General features: G+C 40.9%; 1 protein-coding gene across 7 annotated transcripts in view; it reads left to right on the plus strand.

The window, feature by feature from the left end:
* Nucleotides 1-17,512, plus strand: part of usp45 (ubiquitin specific peptidase 45) — a 29,302-nt gene that overhangs the window by 7,536 nt on the left and 4,254 nt on the right. For all 7 annotated transcript variants that reach the window (XM_060873073.1, XM_060873046.1, XM_060873091.1 and 4 more), the window contains exons 5-9: nt 1-85; nt 12,369-12,517; nt 12,675-12,770; nt 12,881-13,011; nt 15,997-16,084. The exon at nt 1-85 is cut by the window's left edge and continues 16 nt beyond it. In XM_060873073.1, the coding sequence (XP_060729056.1) occupies nt 1-85; nt 12,369-12,517; nt 12,675-12,770; nt 12,881-13,011; nt 15,997-16,084 (549 nt within the window). The remainder of the gene's footprint in view (nt 86-12,368; nt 12,518-12,674; nt 12,771-12,880; nt 13,012-15,996; nt 16,085-17,512) is intronic.

Below are 17,512 nucleotides of genomic sequence, written 5' to 3' on the forward strand. Positions count from 1 at the left end.
GAGGAACTCTCCACACACTGCAATAAAAAAGCTTTGGCTCAAACACTCGACTTCCTGCAGAAACACTCAGCCAAATCAGCCTCAGGTAAACCACCTTCATCTTCATCACAACATTTACCTTTCTCTATACCTGAGATCAGATCAGCACACAGTCAGTGGCTCACTGGCTCCCTCTGCTGGTGCAGAGCTCCACATGCTTAACGTCTCTTTCACGCTCCTTATAATGTCTTTTTAAGAGTAACAGTTAGAGTAAAGCAAATTAAGATATATAGTTTATAAGATATATAGTCTTTTTTTTAAATACAGATATTATATCTATGAGGTACGGGTATAGATCTGTGTGTATGCATAAAACATGAGTGTTTGAGAGCAGATTACTTTGTTCACATGATGATGAGGATGATGGCGATCTTGTGGACTCATAGAAATGATTAATGGCTCTGAGGTTGAAGTTTTGAGTTTAAAAGCATAAAATCTGTTTTTAAAGATGAATATTAAAAGTGAAATGACCTGCTGGCATTTAATCATTACACGGGAACTTGTTTATCACCGAGTGAGATGCAGCGATCCTCATTATTACGTGTAACTCATTAATATGTAGTGCAAAAGATGAAGGTTAGATTATGATATTTTTTCCCCTCACTGTGTTATTGCACACCATTTCTGACTGGTACTGTATAAATTCACTCATTTTCTCTCCTTTTATCTAACAGTCTTGACGAAAAAGCAATCAAAGTGTTAATTAAGATCGTTAATTAATCTCACCAGAAGTATCCGTCGGCCATCAGCTTAACTTGACGTAGTTTATTCAGCAGTTGATTAAAAGCAGTGAAAAGCCACCCGCTTTGTGCCGTTCTCGATTCACTCGGATTCTCAGAGTTTCTGGAAATGCTTTGTGAATTGTGTTGTACACATGGCCCTGAAATAAGGAGAAAATTTGAGCCTTTGTTGTTGTTTTTTTTCTCTCTTGCCACATATTTGCTTTCATTTCCAAGGCCATGTGTGGAACGTTTTAAAAACGTGTGAGGATGATTTGAATAGCAAATTTTACTAAGTTAAATTCCAACGGGTGAATTGATGTCTGAGCATTTATGGCATTTTATACAGGAATTCATCAATTCTCTCTCTCTCTCTGTCTTTCTCTTTCTCTCTCTCTCTCTCTCTCTCTCTCTCTCTCTCTGTCTTTCTGTCTCCCTCTCTCTCGCTCTCTCTTTCTCTCTCTCTCTCACGCTCTCTTTCTCTCTCTCTGTCTCTGTCTCTCTTTCTCTCTCTCTGTCTCTCTCTCTCTGTCTCTCTCTCTCTCTCTCTCTCTCTCTCTCTCTCTCTCTCTCTCTCTCTCTCTCTCTCTCTCTCTGTGTGTGTGTGTCTGTGTCTGCATTTATGACTTCAGTATGCAGTATGTATAACGTTTATCCCAGACTTCTCTCATATCCTAAACCCCTGTATGAGGTCACCGATTAATTTTTACTGCTGTGTTTAAATCAGCTGAATACACACAGTCACTGTGGATAAAAACATTAATGATGAACAGATGACACAGCACTTTTTTTTTTAAATGTTTTTTTTGCATGGCTTTAATGTAAGGCCTCAAACCTGATTTAGATTTATAACATAGGTGTCAATATTTACAGTTTAGACTCAGCATTTACAATGTTTAATAGAAGACACACAAAGACTCCACAGTTTAAGTTTCACTTTGTGCTAGCTTGATGTTGGTTGCTGATTTGTGATTCTCTGCCTTGTGATCCAATAGAAAATGAGTAGGCGGGGCTTTCGGTGGTTAAAGAAATGGGAGGAGCTGCTTATCGTTAACTACATAGCTAATATCACACTGTTTATTCCATTTATTGCTGCTGGTTAATGCGGGACTGTAAAAAGAGGCGCTGAACATCATCTGTGACTTGCTGTAGGGGATTAGTGGTGAAGCAGTGTTTAGTCAGTTTGTTCACAGTGTTGAAGTGTGTATAGAGGGCAGAAGAAAGCAGCAGATTAAAATGAAAATGAAAAATGTAACACTCTGCATGGACACAGAGGCTTACACACACACGCACACTAGGATGGTGAGATTGCAAGTTCTCCATTTAGACCGAGGCCCTTTTTATCTGGTGTTACAATTGCTACAGTTACAAACCCTTGCTCTCTTTTCCCTCCTTGGATCGTTCAGTGAGGATCACGCCATAGCTGGTGGTCAGGTCGCTGGTTTTGGGTCAAAGAGACCAAATCCGTCCTTCCACCTCAACCTCCCATCTCATCCTCCACTTCTGTAAATTACCTGCTGCCACTTTTCCTCGGACCTTATTCCCTCCCGCCTGCTTAAAGAGGAGAAGAATAAAAACACGACTCCATTGTGCCCCTGAAATGAGCTGAGTCTAGTGCGAGAGAGCTGGTGAAATTGCATTTCTGCTTGAAGGCCAGAGTATTTTCTGTTTTATTTCTTTTCACTCCTCAGGCTGTTGTTGCATTATTATTCTCTCCTTCTGGTCACAAAAGAGCTCCAGCGAGATTTTTTTTTCTCCCAAATCTATAATAGTTGAGTATAACAACAGCGGCAGAGAAGAAAGAAAATCCATTAACTGCTCTCTCTGTCAGCATGGAGACCTTCAGCTTGAGTACCTGAGGCCCCCTGTGAGGAGACTTGACCTCCCTGAGACAGACTTTACCTTTCAAACACAGCTGGCCTGCCTTTGTTTGAGCAAATGAAAATCTTTCTGTTCTTTATTCCTGCCCTCAATAAGCACCAGAGACGCCTCGTGCCACCGCTTCAGCCGCTGTTCAGCTTCACACACAGCTCTGATGACGAGGAGGAGGAGGGTGGTGGTGGTGGTGATGATAATGAGGAGGAAAGTGATGGTGATTAGGATATGAGGAGGAAATAGTAAAGATGAGGAGGAGGAGATGCTGGTTTGGTTGTGATGAAGAGATGATGAGCAGGTGATTGTATTATGATAATGGTGAGAATTAGAAGGTGAGGTGATGATGATGATGGTGTGGGCAGGAATGTGTAGAGCTCTGATGAGCTACAAAACAGAATAGAAATAACAGTTTGAGTTTATTTTAATGCAGTGACATTTCCTCATTGATGCTATTTAACATTCTAACATTGTGTGCGTGTGTGTGCGTGTGTGTGTGTGTGTGTGCGTGCAGGAATGAGTGCTCTGACTGTGACATGTGACATGCTGCTGCTTCACTGATTTCTAGGACAGCATGGACTGAGGAGCTGTGTGTGTGCAGTGAAGTTGTTGGCCTCAGATGTCAGCGTTGAAGGTTTTTATGCCTCGTGGTTACAGAGTTCTAACAAATGAAGACATTAGGTGTTGCTTGTCTTTTCCTCCTGAGCTCCTGCTCTGGTTCAGCATCACATCACAAATCATCAGATTAGAAATAAATACTGTCTCATGCTGATGTTTTTGCTCGCTATCAGCATAGATTTGATGGTGCATTAGTGTATTAGAGCGTAGGGCTGAGCTCCGACTCACACGTGGCAATTCCTCAGGGCAAAGGCTGGGCTTTTCTGTGATGGTCATTCTGATGGTCATAATGGTTCTGATTGAGCAGTCTGACATCCTGTAGCTGTTCAGGAACACAGAGTCCACTCCTGATGTCTGATGGGTCGGTGCAGGTCTCAGGGCGAGCTCTGTGTCCGTGAGCTCGTATTTGGTGTCTGCGTATTTGAGAGTCAGGTGGTGGAGTCGAGCGGAGTGGAGCGCTGCAGGGAGAGAAAAACAACAAGGAACAATCTGCTTTTCCATATGCCTCGTCTCAGACAGATGGCTGCTTCACTAACGTGTCCATGAGCATTTCTCACTCACTCTCTCACCCAGTTCAGCTTCAGCTCCATGGGAATAAAAAACCTCATCATGAGATCACTCCATACTACAGTGTAGCATAACATACCTTATAATACTGATCTAAAACATCACACTCATTATTAATACATCGCTTGTAAAGCGTGATTACTTCTCGAGAGCTTTCTCCATTCTTCTGTTTTTCCCTGTAGCTGTATCACGGCCTTGAGCAGAAACACTAAGTGCCTGGTAAAAAGTCAGCTGTAAAACAGTTCTGAAATCGTGACCTCATCTGCTTCTCTAAAAGTTTTCAAATAATGGCACATGGAAAGTGGAACACAATCTTGTTACTCCTAAAGGGTTTTATTCACAGAGCCACTGGAAGTTTCTTGTTCTTAAATTGGTTTAATCTTTCACCAGAGTTCTTCAAGTTCCTTCAGAAGGTTCTTTCCTGAGCAGCAGGGGAACCTCGGAGTGCAGTTCCAGATGTTCATGCAGCTCTTCAGTTGTAGCCTGAAGGACAGCTAGCTCATATCATCTCACAAGAATTGTTTACAAAAAACAAAGATATATAAAGTGTTAGTGTTAATGTTCTTCACTATTCTGAAGGAAGAACTTTTCCACTGGAGCTACAAAGCTAATGTCATGCTAACAGCTAATGGACATCTGCGTCAGCCAGATTCTTCACAGAAACCTCTGCCAGAATGTTAATCTACTTGTTACGCAGAACAAGAAGAAACACACTAGCATCCACCCGAAAGTCCATAGCAACCACCTGGCAGTGCCCTAGCAACAGCTTACTGGCTGCCAGTGTGAGTCTCATACATGCAGTTTAGATTTTAATCAAAGCAACACTTCTACCAGCTAAAACTCTCAGCTGATGTTTAATAATACAGAGAAATAATTCTGCTCATTATCTCTGTCTGCTTCTGTCATATTTGTAAACATGACCAGCGCCAATAACAGGAGGATTAACAGAAGCAGGGAAATGATGGACCGATCTCACCGCATTAAACCTGTTTCCTCCTGCAGCCGTTTTCTCAGTATTTCTTTAATTAACTATGTTAATTTGGGGCAAAATGAACTAGAAAATTTTTTTTTTTAGCAAATTATTTGTGTATTTATGAGAAAGCTTGTAGACTAGACCCAGTGTGTGGGCTTCTGCAGAGAATAATTAAGGAGTTAACCTAATTTGACTTTCCTAGAGAGTGTTTCCTAAAAGATCAATTATTTGTTTATACTTTTATATTTATTTTCCCCCCCCCAACACACACACACACACACACAGATGATGTGTGTCTTTCTCACTCTCCCGGGTCTCCTGTCTCTCGTCTCCTCTGCGTCTCGTGTGTCCTCTGTGTTTTTGCGTCTCTGTGTTTATAGACAGATGGTGTCTCTCCCACATGACCATACTTCCAGATGTTTACGAGTTCCAGATGCTTTCAGCTCCTTGTGAGCAGGATAAATATAGACGGAAAAAAAGACGATCATTTATGCATTTTGTGTGTGCGTGTGATTGTGTGTGACATTAAAAGACAGAAAAGAGTCAATATGACAAACACATTTGAACACAGTGATGTAATTTGATTGTAATTATAATGTAAATAGATTTTTAATAATATTATAATTCGTTATCATTGCATCACTTTAAATATACACACATTTATAATAAAATGCATGTTTATAAGACTGGATTAATTCATTAACAATAAAAATGCTTTACAGCGCTTTATAACAGTCTGTTATTACTCTGTGTGTGTGTAATTATAGTGCATTATTACACATGGTATTGCAGGACATGGCTTTATGACGGGTTTAATTAATGCAGTGGTGCATTCTATTGTTGTGTTATTACAGGGTGTTGTAGTGGGACATTATGATCAGATCCGGACACTGAGGCTCAGAGCAAAAGCTTTTTCATCTTGGCTATTGATTTTCTCTTTGCTATTTTTTTTTTCTTGGAATTCCTTTCTTTTCTTTTTCCCCCACTTCACGTTTGAGCTATGGGGAGCACATACTTTTACACGTGAACGTAGCGCACTTCATCCGTCTGAATACTGAATGTAACATCTACAAATATAAATAAATATATCAATGAATGTTACATAACTTAATTATTCACAAGATTTTGTCATTAATACAGAATTAAAATAGTGATTAAAGACATAATACTAACTAAAGGAGTTTCTATACTCAATAGAATTAATAACGATATAATGACTAAATAATGCAGTGTTTATGAAAATGGCCATGTGGCAATAATTTGACAGTCAACAGACTTTTCTTTTCACTCCTCAGGCTGTTGTTGCATTATTATTCTCTCCTTCTGGTCACAAAAGAGCTCCGGCGAGATTTTTTTTCTCCCAAATCTATAATAGTTGAGTATAACAACAGCGGCAGAGAAGAAAGAAAATCCATTAACTGCTCTCTCTGTCAGCATGGAGACCTTCAGCTTGAGTACCTGAGGCCCCCTGTGAGGAGACTTGACCTCCCTGAGACAGACTTTACCTTTCAAACACAGCTGGCCTGCCTTTGTTTGAGCAAATGAAAATCTTTCTGTTCTTTATTCCTGCCCTCAATAAGCACCAGAGACGCCTCGTGCCACCGCTTCAGCCGCTGTTCAGCTTCACACACAGCTCTGATGACGAGGAGGAGGAAGATGATAGTAAGGGGAAAGATAATGATGGTGTCGACGAGGGTGATGAGGAGGATAATGAGAATGATGAGGAGGAGGATAGTGAGGATGGTAATGATGAGGAAGAGGATGGTGGTGATTGTGAGGTTTGTATTTGATGTGTGTGTGGTGTTTATTCAATAACAGCTGAAGAATTGTTCATGTTGTAATAACTGCTGTAAAAGACATTGTAATTAAACTTTTTTTTAAAGAATTTAAAAGAGCACAGTAAATGGTGTTAGTTTGTTCATAAGCCTGTACTGTAAAACCTGCTGCTCTTCAAATGCAACAGAATTTATTTTAGAAGTTGAGAAACATCAGTTCTCTGAATGAAATGCAGACATCTGTCCTTGTGAGGGTGGCAATAATTATAGGCTTGATTATATAGGTTCTGAATAAAGAATTCTTTTTAAATGGATTTATTAATTTGCAGAAACGTGGCCTTGGGACGGTGTAATAAAGACAGTAAAGCTGCAGAGAAAAAAGCGCACTGAATTTACAGGAAATCTCTCCTTTAGGAGGAATCACAATCTCCTGGTGTAACACTCTTAGGTATTACTGGTGGAGACGAGATGAAAAACAAGTTTTTCTTTATTTTGTCTGAGGTTTTTATTCTCCTTCATCAGGAGCTTCAGCTGTTCAACTGCTCCATAAGACATTGATTACATCTGGCCTTAAAGATCTCTTCTGTACAGCAGTGTGTTAATTACAGCAGTGTTTTAGTTGCAGAAGTGTGTTAGTTACAGCAGTGTTAATTACAGCAGTGTGTTATTACAGCAGTGCGTTAGTTACAGCAGTGTGTTAGTTACAGCAGTGTTAATTACAGCAGTGTGTTACAGCAGTGTGTCGCTACAGCTGTGTGTTAGTTACAGAAGTGTTATTTACAGCAGTGTGTTAGTTACAGCAGTGCGTTGTTACAGCAGTGTTAGTTACAACAGTGTTAATTGCAGCAGTGTGTTAGTTACAGCAGCGTTAACTACAGAAGCGTTAACTACAGCAGTGTGTTAGTTACAGCAGTGTGTTGTTACAGCAGTGTGTTGTTACAGCAGTGTGTTAGTTACAGCAGTGTGTTAGTTACAGCAGTGTTAGTTACAGCAGTGTGTTAGTTACAGCAGTGTTAGTTACAGCAGTGTTAGTTACAGCAGTGTTAGTTACAGCAGTGTTATTTACAGCAGTGTGTTAGTTACAGCAGTGCGTTGTTACAGCCGTGTTAATTACAGCAGTGTGTCGTTAAAGCAGTGTGTCGTTACAGCAGTGTGTCGTTGCAGCAGTGTGTCAGTTACAGCAGTGTGTCAGTTACAGCAGTGTTAATTACAGCAGTGTGTTTTTACAGCCGTGTTAATTACAGCAGTGTGTTGTTATAGCAGTGTGTCATTACAGCAGTGTGTCGTTGCAACAGTGCGTCAGTTACAGCAGTGTGTCAGTTACAGCAGTGTTAATTACAGCAGTGTGTCGTTGCAGCAGTGTGTCGTTGCAGCAGTGTGTCGTTGCAGCAGTGTGTCGTTGCAGCAGTGTGTCGTTGCAACAGTGTGTCAGTTACAGCAGTGTGTCAGTTACAGCAGTGTGTCGGTTACAGCAGTGTGTCAGTTACAGCAGTGTGTCAGTTACAGCAGTGTGTCGTTGCAGCAGTGTGTCGTTGCAGCAGTGTGTCGTTGCAGCAGTGTGTCGTTGCAGCAGTGTGTCGTTGCAGCAGTGTGTCATTGCAGCAGTGTGTAGTTACAGCAGTGTGTTAGTTACAGCAGTGTGTTAGTTACAGCAGTGTGTTAGTTACAGCAGTGTTAATTAAAGCAGTGTGTCGCTACCGCAGTGTGTCGCTACCGCAGTGTGTTGCTACCGCAGTGTGTCGCTACAGCAGTGTGTCGTTGCAGCAGTGTGTCGTTGCAGCAGTGTGTCGTTGCAGCAGTGTGTTAGTTACAGCAGTGTGTTAGTTACAGCAGTGTGTTGTTACAGCAGTGTGTTAGTTACAGCAGTGTTAGTTATAGCAGTGTGTTAGTTATAGCAGTGTTATTTACAGCAGTGTGTTAGTTACAGCAGTGTGTTGTTACAGCAGTGTTGTTGTTACATGAGTGTTAATTACAGCGGTGTGTTAGTTACAACAGTGTGTTAGTTACAGCAGTGTGTTAGTTACCGCAGTGTTAGTTACAACAGGGTTAATTGCAGCAGTGTGTTAGTTACAGCAGCGTTAACTACAGCAGCATTAACTACAGCAGTGTGTTAGTTACAGCAGTGTGTTAGTTACAGCAGTGTTAGTTACAGCAGTGTTAGTTACAGCAGTGTGTTAGTTACAGCAGTGCGTTGTTACAGCAGTGTTGTTACATGAGTGTTAATTACAGCGGTGTGTTAGTTACAACAGTGTGTTAGTTACAGCAGTGTGTTAGTTACCGCAGTGTTAGTTACAACAGTGTTAATTGCAGCAGTGTGTTAGTTACAGCAGCGTTAACTACAGCAGTGTGTTGATACAGCAGTGTGTTAGTTACAGCAGTGTGTTAGTTACAGCAGTGTGTTGTTACAGCAGTGTGTTAATTACAGCAGTGTGTTGTTACAGCAGTGTGTTGTTACAGCAGTGTGTTGTTACAGCAGTGTGTTAATTACAGCAGTGTGTTGTTACAGCAGTGTGTTGTTACAGCAGTGTGTTGTTACAGCAGTGTGTTGTTACAGCAGTGTGTTAATTACAGCAGTGTGTTGTTACAGCAGTGTGTTGTTACAGCAGTGTGTTGTTACAGCAGTGTGTTGTTACAGCAGTGTGTTAGTTACAGCAGCGTTAACTACAGCAGTGTGTTGGTACAGCAGTGTGTTAGTTACAGCAGTGTGTTAGTTACAGCAGTGTGTTGTTACAGCAGTGTGTTAATTACAGTAGTGTTAGTTACAGCAGTGTGTTAGTTACAGCAGTGTGTTGTTACAGCAGTGTGTTGTTACAGCAGTGTGTTAGTTACAGCAGTGTGTTAGTTACAGCAGTGTGTTAGTTACAGCAGTGTGTTAGTTACAGCAGCGTTAACTACAGCAGTGTGTTGGTACAGCAGTGTGTTAGTTACAGCAGCGTGTTAGTTACAGCAGTGTGTTAATTACAGCAGTGTGTTAATTACAGCAGTGTGTTAGTTACAGCAGTGTGTTAGTTACAGCAGTGTGTTAGTTACAGCAGTGTGTTAGTTACAGCAGTGTGTTAGTTACAGCAGTGTGTTAATTACAGCAGTGTGTTAATTACAATAGTGTTAGTTACAGCAGTGTGTTAGTTACAGCAGTGTGTTAGTTACAGCAGTGTTAGTTACAACAGGGTTAATTGCAGCAGTGTGTTAGTTACAGCAGCGTTAACTACAGCAGCATTAACTACAGCAGTGTGTTAGTTACAGCAGTGTGTTAGTTACCGCAGTGTGTTAGTTACAGCAGTGTGTTAGTTACAGCAGTGTTAGTTACAGCAGTGTGTTAGTTACAGCAGTGCGTTGTTACAGCAGTGTTGTTACATGAGTGTTAATTACAGCGGTGTGTTAGTTACAACAGTGTGTTAGTTACAGCAGTGTGTTAGTTACCGCAGTGTTAGTTACAACAGTGTTAATTGCAGCAGTGTGTTAGTTACAGCAGCGTTAACTACAGCAGTGTGTTGTTACAGCAGTGTGTTAGTTACAGCAGTGTGTTGTTACAGCAGTGTGTTAATTACAGCAGTGTGTTGTTACAGCAGTGTGTTAATTACAGCAGTGTGTTGTTACAGCAGTGTGTTGTTACAGCAGTGTGTTGTTACAGCAGTGTGTTGTTACAGCAGTGTGTTAGTTACAGCAGTGTGTTAGTTACAGCAGCGTTAACTACAGCAGTGTGTTGGTACAGCAGTGTGTTAGTTACAGCAGTGTGTTAGTTACAGCAGTGTGTTGTTACAGCAGTGTGTTAATTACAGTAGTGTTAGTTACAGCAGTGTGTTAGTTACAGCAGTGTGTTGTTACAGCAGTGTGTTAGTTACAGCAGTGTGTTAGTTACAGCAGTGTGTTAGTTACAGCAGCGTTAACTACAGCAGTGTGTTGGTACAGCAGTGTGTTAGTTACAGCAGTGTGTTAGTTACAGCAGTGTGTTAATTACAGCAGTGTGTTAATTACAGCAGTGTGTTAGTTACAGCAGTGTGTTAGTTACAGCAGTGTGTTAGTTACAGCAGTGTGTTAATTACAATAGTGTTAGTTACAGCAGTGTGTTAGTTACAGCAGTGTGTTAGTTACAGCAGTGTGTTGTTACAGCAGTGTGTTAATTACAATAGTGTTAGTTACAGCAGTGTGTTAGTTACAGCAGTGTGTTAGTTACAGCAGTGTGTTAGTTACAGCAGTGTGTTGTTACAGCAGTGTGTTAATTACAATAGTGTTAGTTACAGCAGTGTGTTAGTTACAGCAGTGCACTTAAAGACACACACTTCACATTTACTCCTCAGTTTTTCTTCATCTAAATAGTTTTGTGAATGAATTGATTTTAAACACACATTTGTTTCTGTTTGTGACTTTTGTTTCACTTAATTTCCATTGTAGTGATTTTGGAGACATGTGCATTTACTACTCTATCTCAGGCAGCACACACACACACACACACACACACACACACACACACACACACACACACACACACACTGTTAGTGTAAAATATTTCAACATTTCTCCTTAAAAGAAAATTTCTACATTGTTCCATATAACTCTGATAAGACTACAGACACTCTGTTGTACTGAGTTCTGTTTCAAAGGAGAAAAGGCTGTGATAACACTGTGTTTAAAACAAATCAGTGCTCCGTGATATATTATGATTAAACAGTTGGTGTATGGGTGTTAGTGACATTGCGCACACACACACGCGCACACACACTCCCCCTCCGTGTTGGTCCGCAGGTTGTCAGCATGTCTCATGAGTCTTAAACTCATCAGCAGACTTTCTGTGGTTTTCCGGTTTGCTCAGATAATTCCTCTCTCTTTCGCTCTCTCTCAGCCCGTGTGTGTGTGTGTGTGTGTGTGTGTGTGTGTGTGTGTGTGTGTGTGTGTGTGTGTGTGTGCACGCATGTGTGTGTGTGAAGTTGTGGGTTGCAGCTGCGTCTCAGTCTGAGCTCTCTGAGTTTGGGAACTCTGTCCAGCTGTCATCTGCTCTCTATCCAGCTGCTGCCCCAAACTCTCTCTCTTTCTCTCTCTCTTTCTCTCTCTCTCTCTCTCTCTCTCTCTCACACACACACACACACTCTCACACACACACACACAGTAAAACAACAACACAGAGAAATGAAGTAAACACAGAGCTGAGTGCATGGACCAGGCCCATCTACAGCAGCTCACACGAGGCACACATTAGCCAGTTTGCTTCCTGTCCTTGTCAACTCCTTATGACTTTACTGAAGAACAAAGTCTCACTGTAGAGTATCTGCAGCTCAGCACAAAGAGAGTTTACAGCTAAAGAACAAAGACTAAACGCATTCCTACACAGTCTCTGCACTTTAATTATTGCCACATAGAAGATTTCTCTCCTTCTCTCTCTCTCTCATACCGTGTGTCTATTGTGTCTCACGGCCTCAAGCTTTTCACATCCGCACCGAAATTAGTCTTGTGAATCGTTTTTTACATTTCAGAAGGAGTCTCTGTATGAAAGCTGGAGGTCTTCTTATTCAAATTCAGCTGAAAATACAAAAAGGTTGCTTTTAGCAATGAAGGTTAACCAGATACAATTTAATTTAGTGTTTAATTTCTTTCTCTAAGAGCTCTTAAAGGTGTACCGAGTCCTGAATATTTATTCGTTTAGCATAAATAAAGATGAACGTTTGAAAGAAGTGTGCTGAACAGAAGCTGCATATTTTATTAAAAGTTGCACAAAAGCATACTTTTAGGTGGTGTTTTTGTGCAACTGACTCTGAAGCTTTCAGAGCGAATGTGTGTACCTGGAATTTAATACCCGTTTTCTTTGTTCAGGATCAACATCAAAAATCATCAAACTGATCGAGGAGCCTGTGGAATATTCCGAGCCAGCAAGAGGGAAGAGTCCAGTGAACAGCACTTTAATTCCTGTTAAAGGAATCATAAATCTTGGAAACACATGCTTCTTCAACGCTGTTATGCAGGTGCACCTTTTTTTTTTTATTATTATTATTTATTTATATATTTTCTTATATATATATATATATATATATATATATATATATATATATATATATATATATATATATAATTTATTTATTTATTTTATTATATTGTCATTTTTTTGTCTTGGTTTATCAGAATCTGTCTCAGACACACATGCTAAACGACCTCATACAGGAAGTGAAGGAGAAAGGACACAAGATGAAGATCTGCCTCCCTCCAGAGACCAATTTGGTACGATCTACACACCACTCTGCTTCTGTCATCAATGAATGTGTTACAGTTGCTGACTGTGTGTGTGTGTGTGTGTGTGTGTGTGTGTGTGTGTGTGTGTGTGTGTTTAGGGCCCATTAACCGTGACTCTGGCAGGTCCGGAGCCGCTCACATCTGCCATGATGTTGTTCCTTTACAGTATGAAGGAGACGGGAAAAGGACCTGTATCTCCCAAAATCCTCTTTACTCAGCTCTGTCAAAAGTAAGATATCACATAGTACATTTATTGAACCAATCAGAACACACCTTACTGCTCTCAGCCAATCAGAATACACCATACTTCTCTCAGCCTATCAGAAGTAACCAAATTGCTCTCAGCCAATCAGAAGACACAGTAAATGCTCTCAGCCTATCAACACAGGTCAGCTCCTAATAATGGAAGGTTGAATACTTATGCGATCATAACTTTTGTGTTTAATTTGTAAAAGGAACAAAAACTACACAGTTTTAGTATTATGGGATGTTTTTTTTTTGTGAATTGTCCACTTCAGTTCAGTCTGTAATTACAAACTGTAATACAGACACTCATGTGTAAAAGTGGTGTGTGTGTTTAGGGTTTAGTGATCACTGGTGGAGCTGCTCAGTGCAGTGTTCATGTTTTTTCACTGATGTGTGTGTGTCCGTGTGTCCCTGTAGTCTGTCTCTCTGTGTGTTTTAAACTCATCTGGTAAAATTTTTAGCCACAAGCAAATAGTTATCTATTTGTCCATACCTTAAACAGAATCACACACACACACACACACACACACACACACACACACACACACACACACACACCTGCAATCTGAATTTGTTTTTGTTGTTGTGGATGAAACTGAGTTTGTATCACATGCCTTCATTTATATTTTAATTCACTCATAATGCTTCAAATTCATAATGATTACAGACGTAAAAATCAAAATGTGTTTATTTTAATTTGTGCCATTTCTTATTCCAAACAATCATTGGAATCTGGAATAATTGCTGACATCAGCCATGTGTGGTCAGAGGTCGAACGTCCATGCTGATTATCTCATGTTTTGTTAGAAAAGAGTGGGATAAAATGACAGCAGCTTTTCCCCAGGCCTCGGGATGAGAATCATTTTATGTATAAAGGCTTCTTATTTATCAGGTGGGGGTGTGTGTGTGTGTGTGTGTGTGTGTGTGTGTGTGTGTGTGTGTGAGATACAACCTAGTTAATGGGGTTAATGCGTGTTAGTGTCCATTTGAGCTTGTTCTTTGCTCAGTTGATGTAGGATGGTGGGTGTGTGTGTGTGTGTGTGTGTGTGTGTCTGGTACTAACTCATCCGGTGTTAATCGTGTTAGCGAGTACAGCTGTCGCTCTCTGGCAGAGACAGATTGAGCATCGCTGAGGGCTCCTACTTTCTCTTCCACCACAATGAATTTTCACATTATTCCTCCTGTCGATCTCTCTGTCTGTCTGTCTGTCTGTCTGTCTGTCTTTCTCCCTGCTCCTGTTAAAGAGCGGCCATACTGTTAGCTATTCCAAGTAAATATGCTGTAATTTGCCCTTTGACCTTAGATTGCTGTGAACATGTGTAACACCAGCGGTGTGACTGTACAACAGGTTATTGCAGCTCTGACCACAGCTGTCCATCTGCCTCCAACATCTGTCTCACATCTGTCTCACTCAGATCTGTCTCACAGACTGTTTGGGTTTTGTGCCTTAGTCAGTGGAGTGTTTAAGTGACTTGTGTTCCATGTGGTCGCTGCATCAGTTGTTGTACTTCCTTTCTAACAGTAAGAGTCACTGATATCATTTTAGCTCCCACTCAGACGTCTCCGGGTGACGACCCTTTCGGCTCTCGGCTCAACACACACACACACAAACGCACAGGCAAGGTGTGAGAGAAGATGGTGCGAGAAATCCTCCACACCCTCATCATAAACTCTCTCACTGAAAATCTTTCATGAATCTCCATATTTCTCCAGATCGCCATCTCACATGCTGGGGGCGTGGCTTAGCCCTCACTCTGACTTCCTGCTTCGAAAGCAATTACATCAACATACAGAATCAAATCTGGGCTCTGGAGACATTTCATACAGATTTTAATCAGACGTCTGTGATTTTGGTTCGAATTTATCCTCCATCTGAGCCTCAGGAATGTTTTCTTTCTCTCAGTCTGTCTTTAATCAGTAATAATTAGGAATTCTGTTCAGAAGAATGTCTCTGACCTTCTCCAGGCTGCAGCTTTGTGAACTTTAATAGCTGACAGTTCTTTACTCTGGATTTTTTTTTTTTCTCACCCATTCAAACTCCCTCGCTCTGAAAGGCTCGGCCTGCCGCCCGTCTCACTGACGATCGATTTTCGAAGCTTTTTTTCTATGGGATTGAACGTAAAAACAGGAAGACGTGCTTGATTGCTCATTTCTCTATGACACTTCAGTGTTTATTTTAATTCCAAACCATGTCTGTGATCAAGGTGTTGCTGTTCAGATCAGCGCCAAAATATAAACCTAGGAGTTTAATAAGCGTCCGAACATTTCTAAGTATTGATTTACAGCTTTTAAACGACTTTATTTCCTATAACAAAAACATGAGTTTAAGAAAACGAACGGCAGATTTCTGTCTTCGTTACATGTTTATGTGTTAATACGGTCGCATTTTGGGACAAGTTCTGTATAAAGAGAAATTGGGGGCAGAGCTATGCGACATCACCACAGTCTTGTGTTCTACCTCATGCTCAGTTTTAAAAGCTGTCAGTCTCTGTGAAAGGGGCGTGGCCTTAATTTGATTCAGTTCAGTTTTATTTGTGTAACATTTTTAACAGTTACATTGTCAGAAAGCAGCTTCAGAGATATATATATAAGTTCAGGGTGTAAATTTTCGATGTATTTATTTATCCCAAATAATCAAGCCAGTGACGACGGTGGTGAGGAAAAACTTTGAGTTCTAGTTAAGGAGGTCTCTAGCTGTCACTCTTAGTGGAGAGGGCGTGGGCTTCACTTATAGAAGCTTTATTAGACCTTTTATTATTAATCTAATTTATCTTATACACATCCGTGTGTGTGTGTGCGTGTGTGTGTGTGAGGGACCCCAGATGGTTGACTATAAGCTGAGTGGAGAGTTTCTTTACACAGCAACAGTGGAGGAAAGACCTTGAGCATAAAGAATACACATTCATCTGGTTTTATTGTGTGTGTGTGTGTGTGTGTGTGTGTGTCTGTCTGTCTGTCTGTCTTTCAGGGCGCCTCGTTTTAAAGGTTATCAGCAGCAGGACAGTCAGGAGCTCCTGCACTACCTGTTGGACTCAGTCAGGATGGAGGAGAACAAGGTGGGTGTTTTGTGTGTTGTGTGTTTTGTCATTAGACAAAAATAGCATTAAATAACCCTAACATCATACTAACAATCAATCATACAATCATACTATTGTTCAGTTTCCCCATTTACTACAAAATATTGATGCCCCTCAACCTCGGTTTGGCCGACATTTGGGTCAAATCCTCTGACTCTTATGCACTGTTTAAAGAGGGCCGTGGTCTTACTGAAACCCCTCCCTCTGACCTTATCACCACAGACTGGTTTGATTTCATGAAAGCGTCAGTAGGAGGGGTTTAATAAGACAAGTAGTTGATGGATTTACCGCATATGGAAAAAATAACCTATGGAGCACCGCGCTCCGCCTCCTCAGGGCTGCTTCTGCATTCAGTCAGAGATGTACATATAATCACTTCCAGAAATCTGTCACGTTGTCCGTACTGAAATCTCCTCCCTCCGTACAGTGTTTGTATTTAACAGTTGAATAAATCAAATGAACTTCATATGACACAGACAAGAATATTAATCTTCAAACCTGATGTGCACATGCTCAGTTTGTGCTGAAGTTACAGTATGATGTATAAAGTCGTATAAAGCTCCTGCTAAAGGCTGAGATATACAATGCATTATTTTTATTCTGTCTGTTATTTATATTTCATTTTATTTCATTGTATTTACTAAGTGAAGCATGAAATATTTCTAAGCTGAGAAGCAGTGTGGGAAATACACACACACACACACACATGCGCATGCTTACACACTCACTCAGGGATAGGGTCAAGGGGTCTCATTTACCCTCTTTATTTATGAGTGTGTCTCAGTACACACACACTCTGTAATACTGGTAGTTTGTAACTGCTCTTGTTTTGTGTTCCTGCCTTTGACACTTCAACTTATTATATTGTACAGACCAGCAATAAAAATGCAGATCATTGAATCATCGGTTTTGAACACACTGATCTGTGTGTGTGTGTTGGGGTGTGGGTGTCTGTCTGTCTGGGTGTGTGTCTGTCTGTCTGTGTGTGTGTGTGTTTTGTGTGTGTCTGTGTGTGTGTGTGTTTGTTTGTGTGTTTGTCTCTGTGTCTGTGTGTGTGTGTCTGTGTGTGTCTCTGTGTTTGTGTGTGTTTGTCTGTGTGTTTCTGTGTGTTTGTTTGTCTGGGTGTGTGTGTTTCTGTGTGTTTGTGTGTGTGTCTCTGTGTTTGTGTTTGTTTGTCTGGGTGTCTGGGTGTGTGTGTTTGTCTGTGTGTTTGTGTGTGTGTGTGTCTGTGTTTGTTTGTCTGGGTTTGTGTGTCTGGGTGTGTGTGTGTGTCTCTGTGTTTGTGTTTGTTTGTCTGGGTGTGTGTGTGTGTGTGTGTCTGTTTGTGTGTGTCTGTGTGTGTGTGTCTCTGTGTCTGGGTGTGTGTGTTTGTGTGTGTGTGAGAGAGAGATTAAGTGTGGGTTTGGG

The sequence above is a fragment of the Tachysurus vachellii genome, chromosome 1, assembly GCF_030014155.1.
Source record: "Tachysurus vachellii isolate PV-2020 chromosome 1, HZAU_Pvac_v1, whole genome shotgun sequence".
NCBI lineage: Eukaryota > Metazoa > Chordata > Actinopteri > Siluriformes > Bagridae > Tachysurus > Tachysurus vachellii.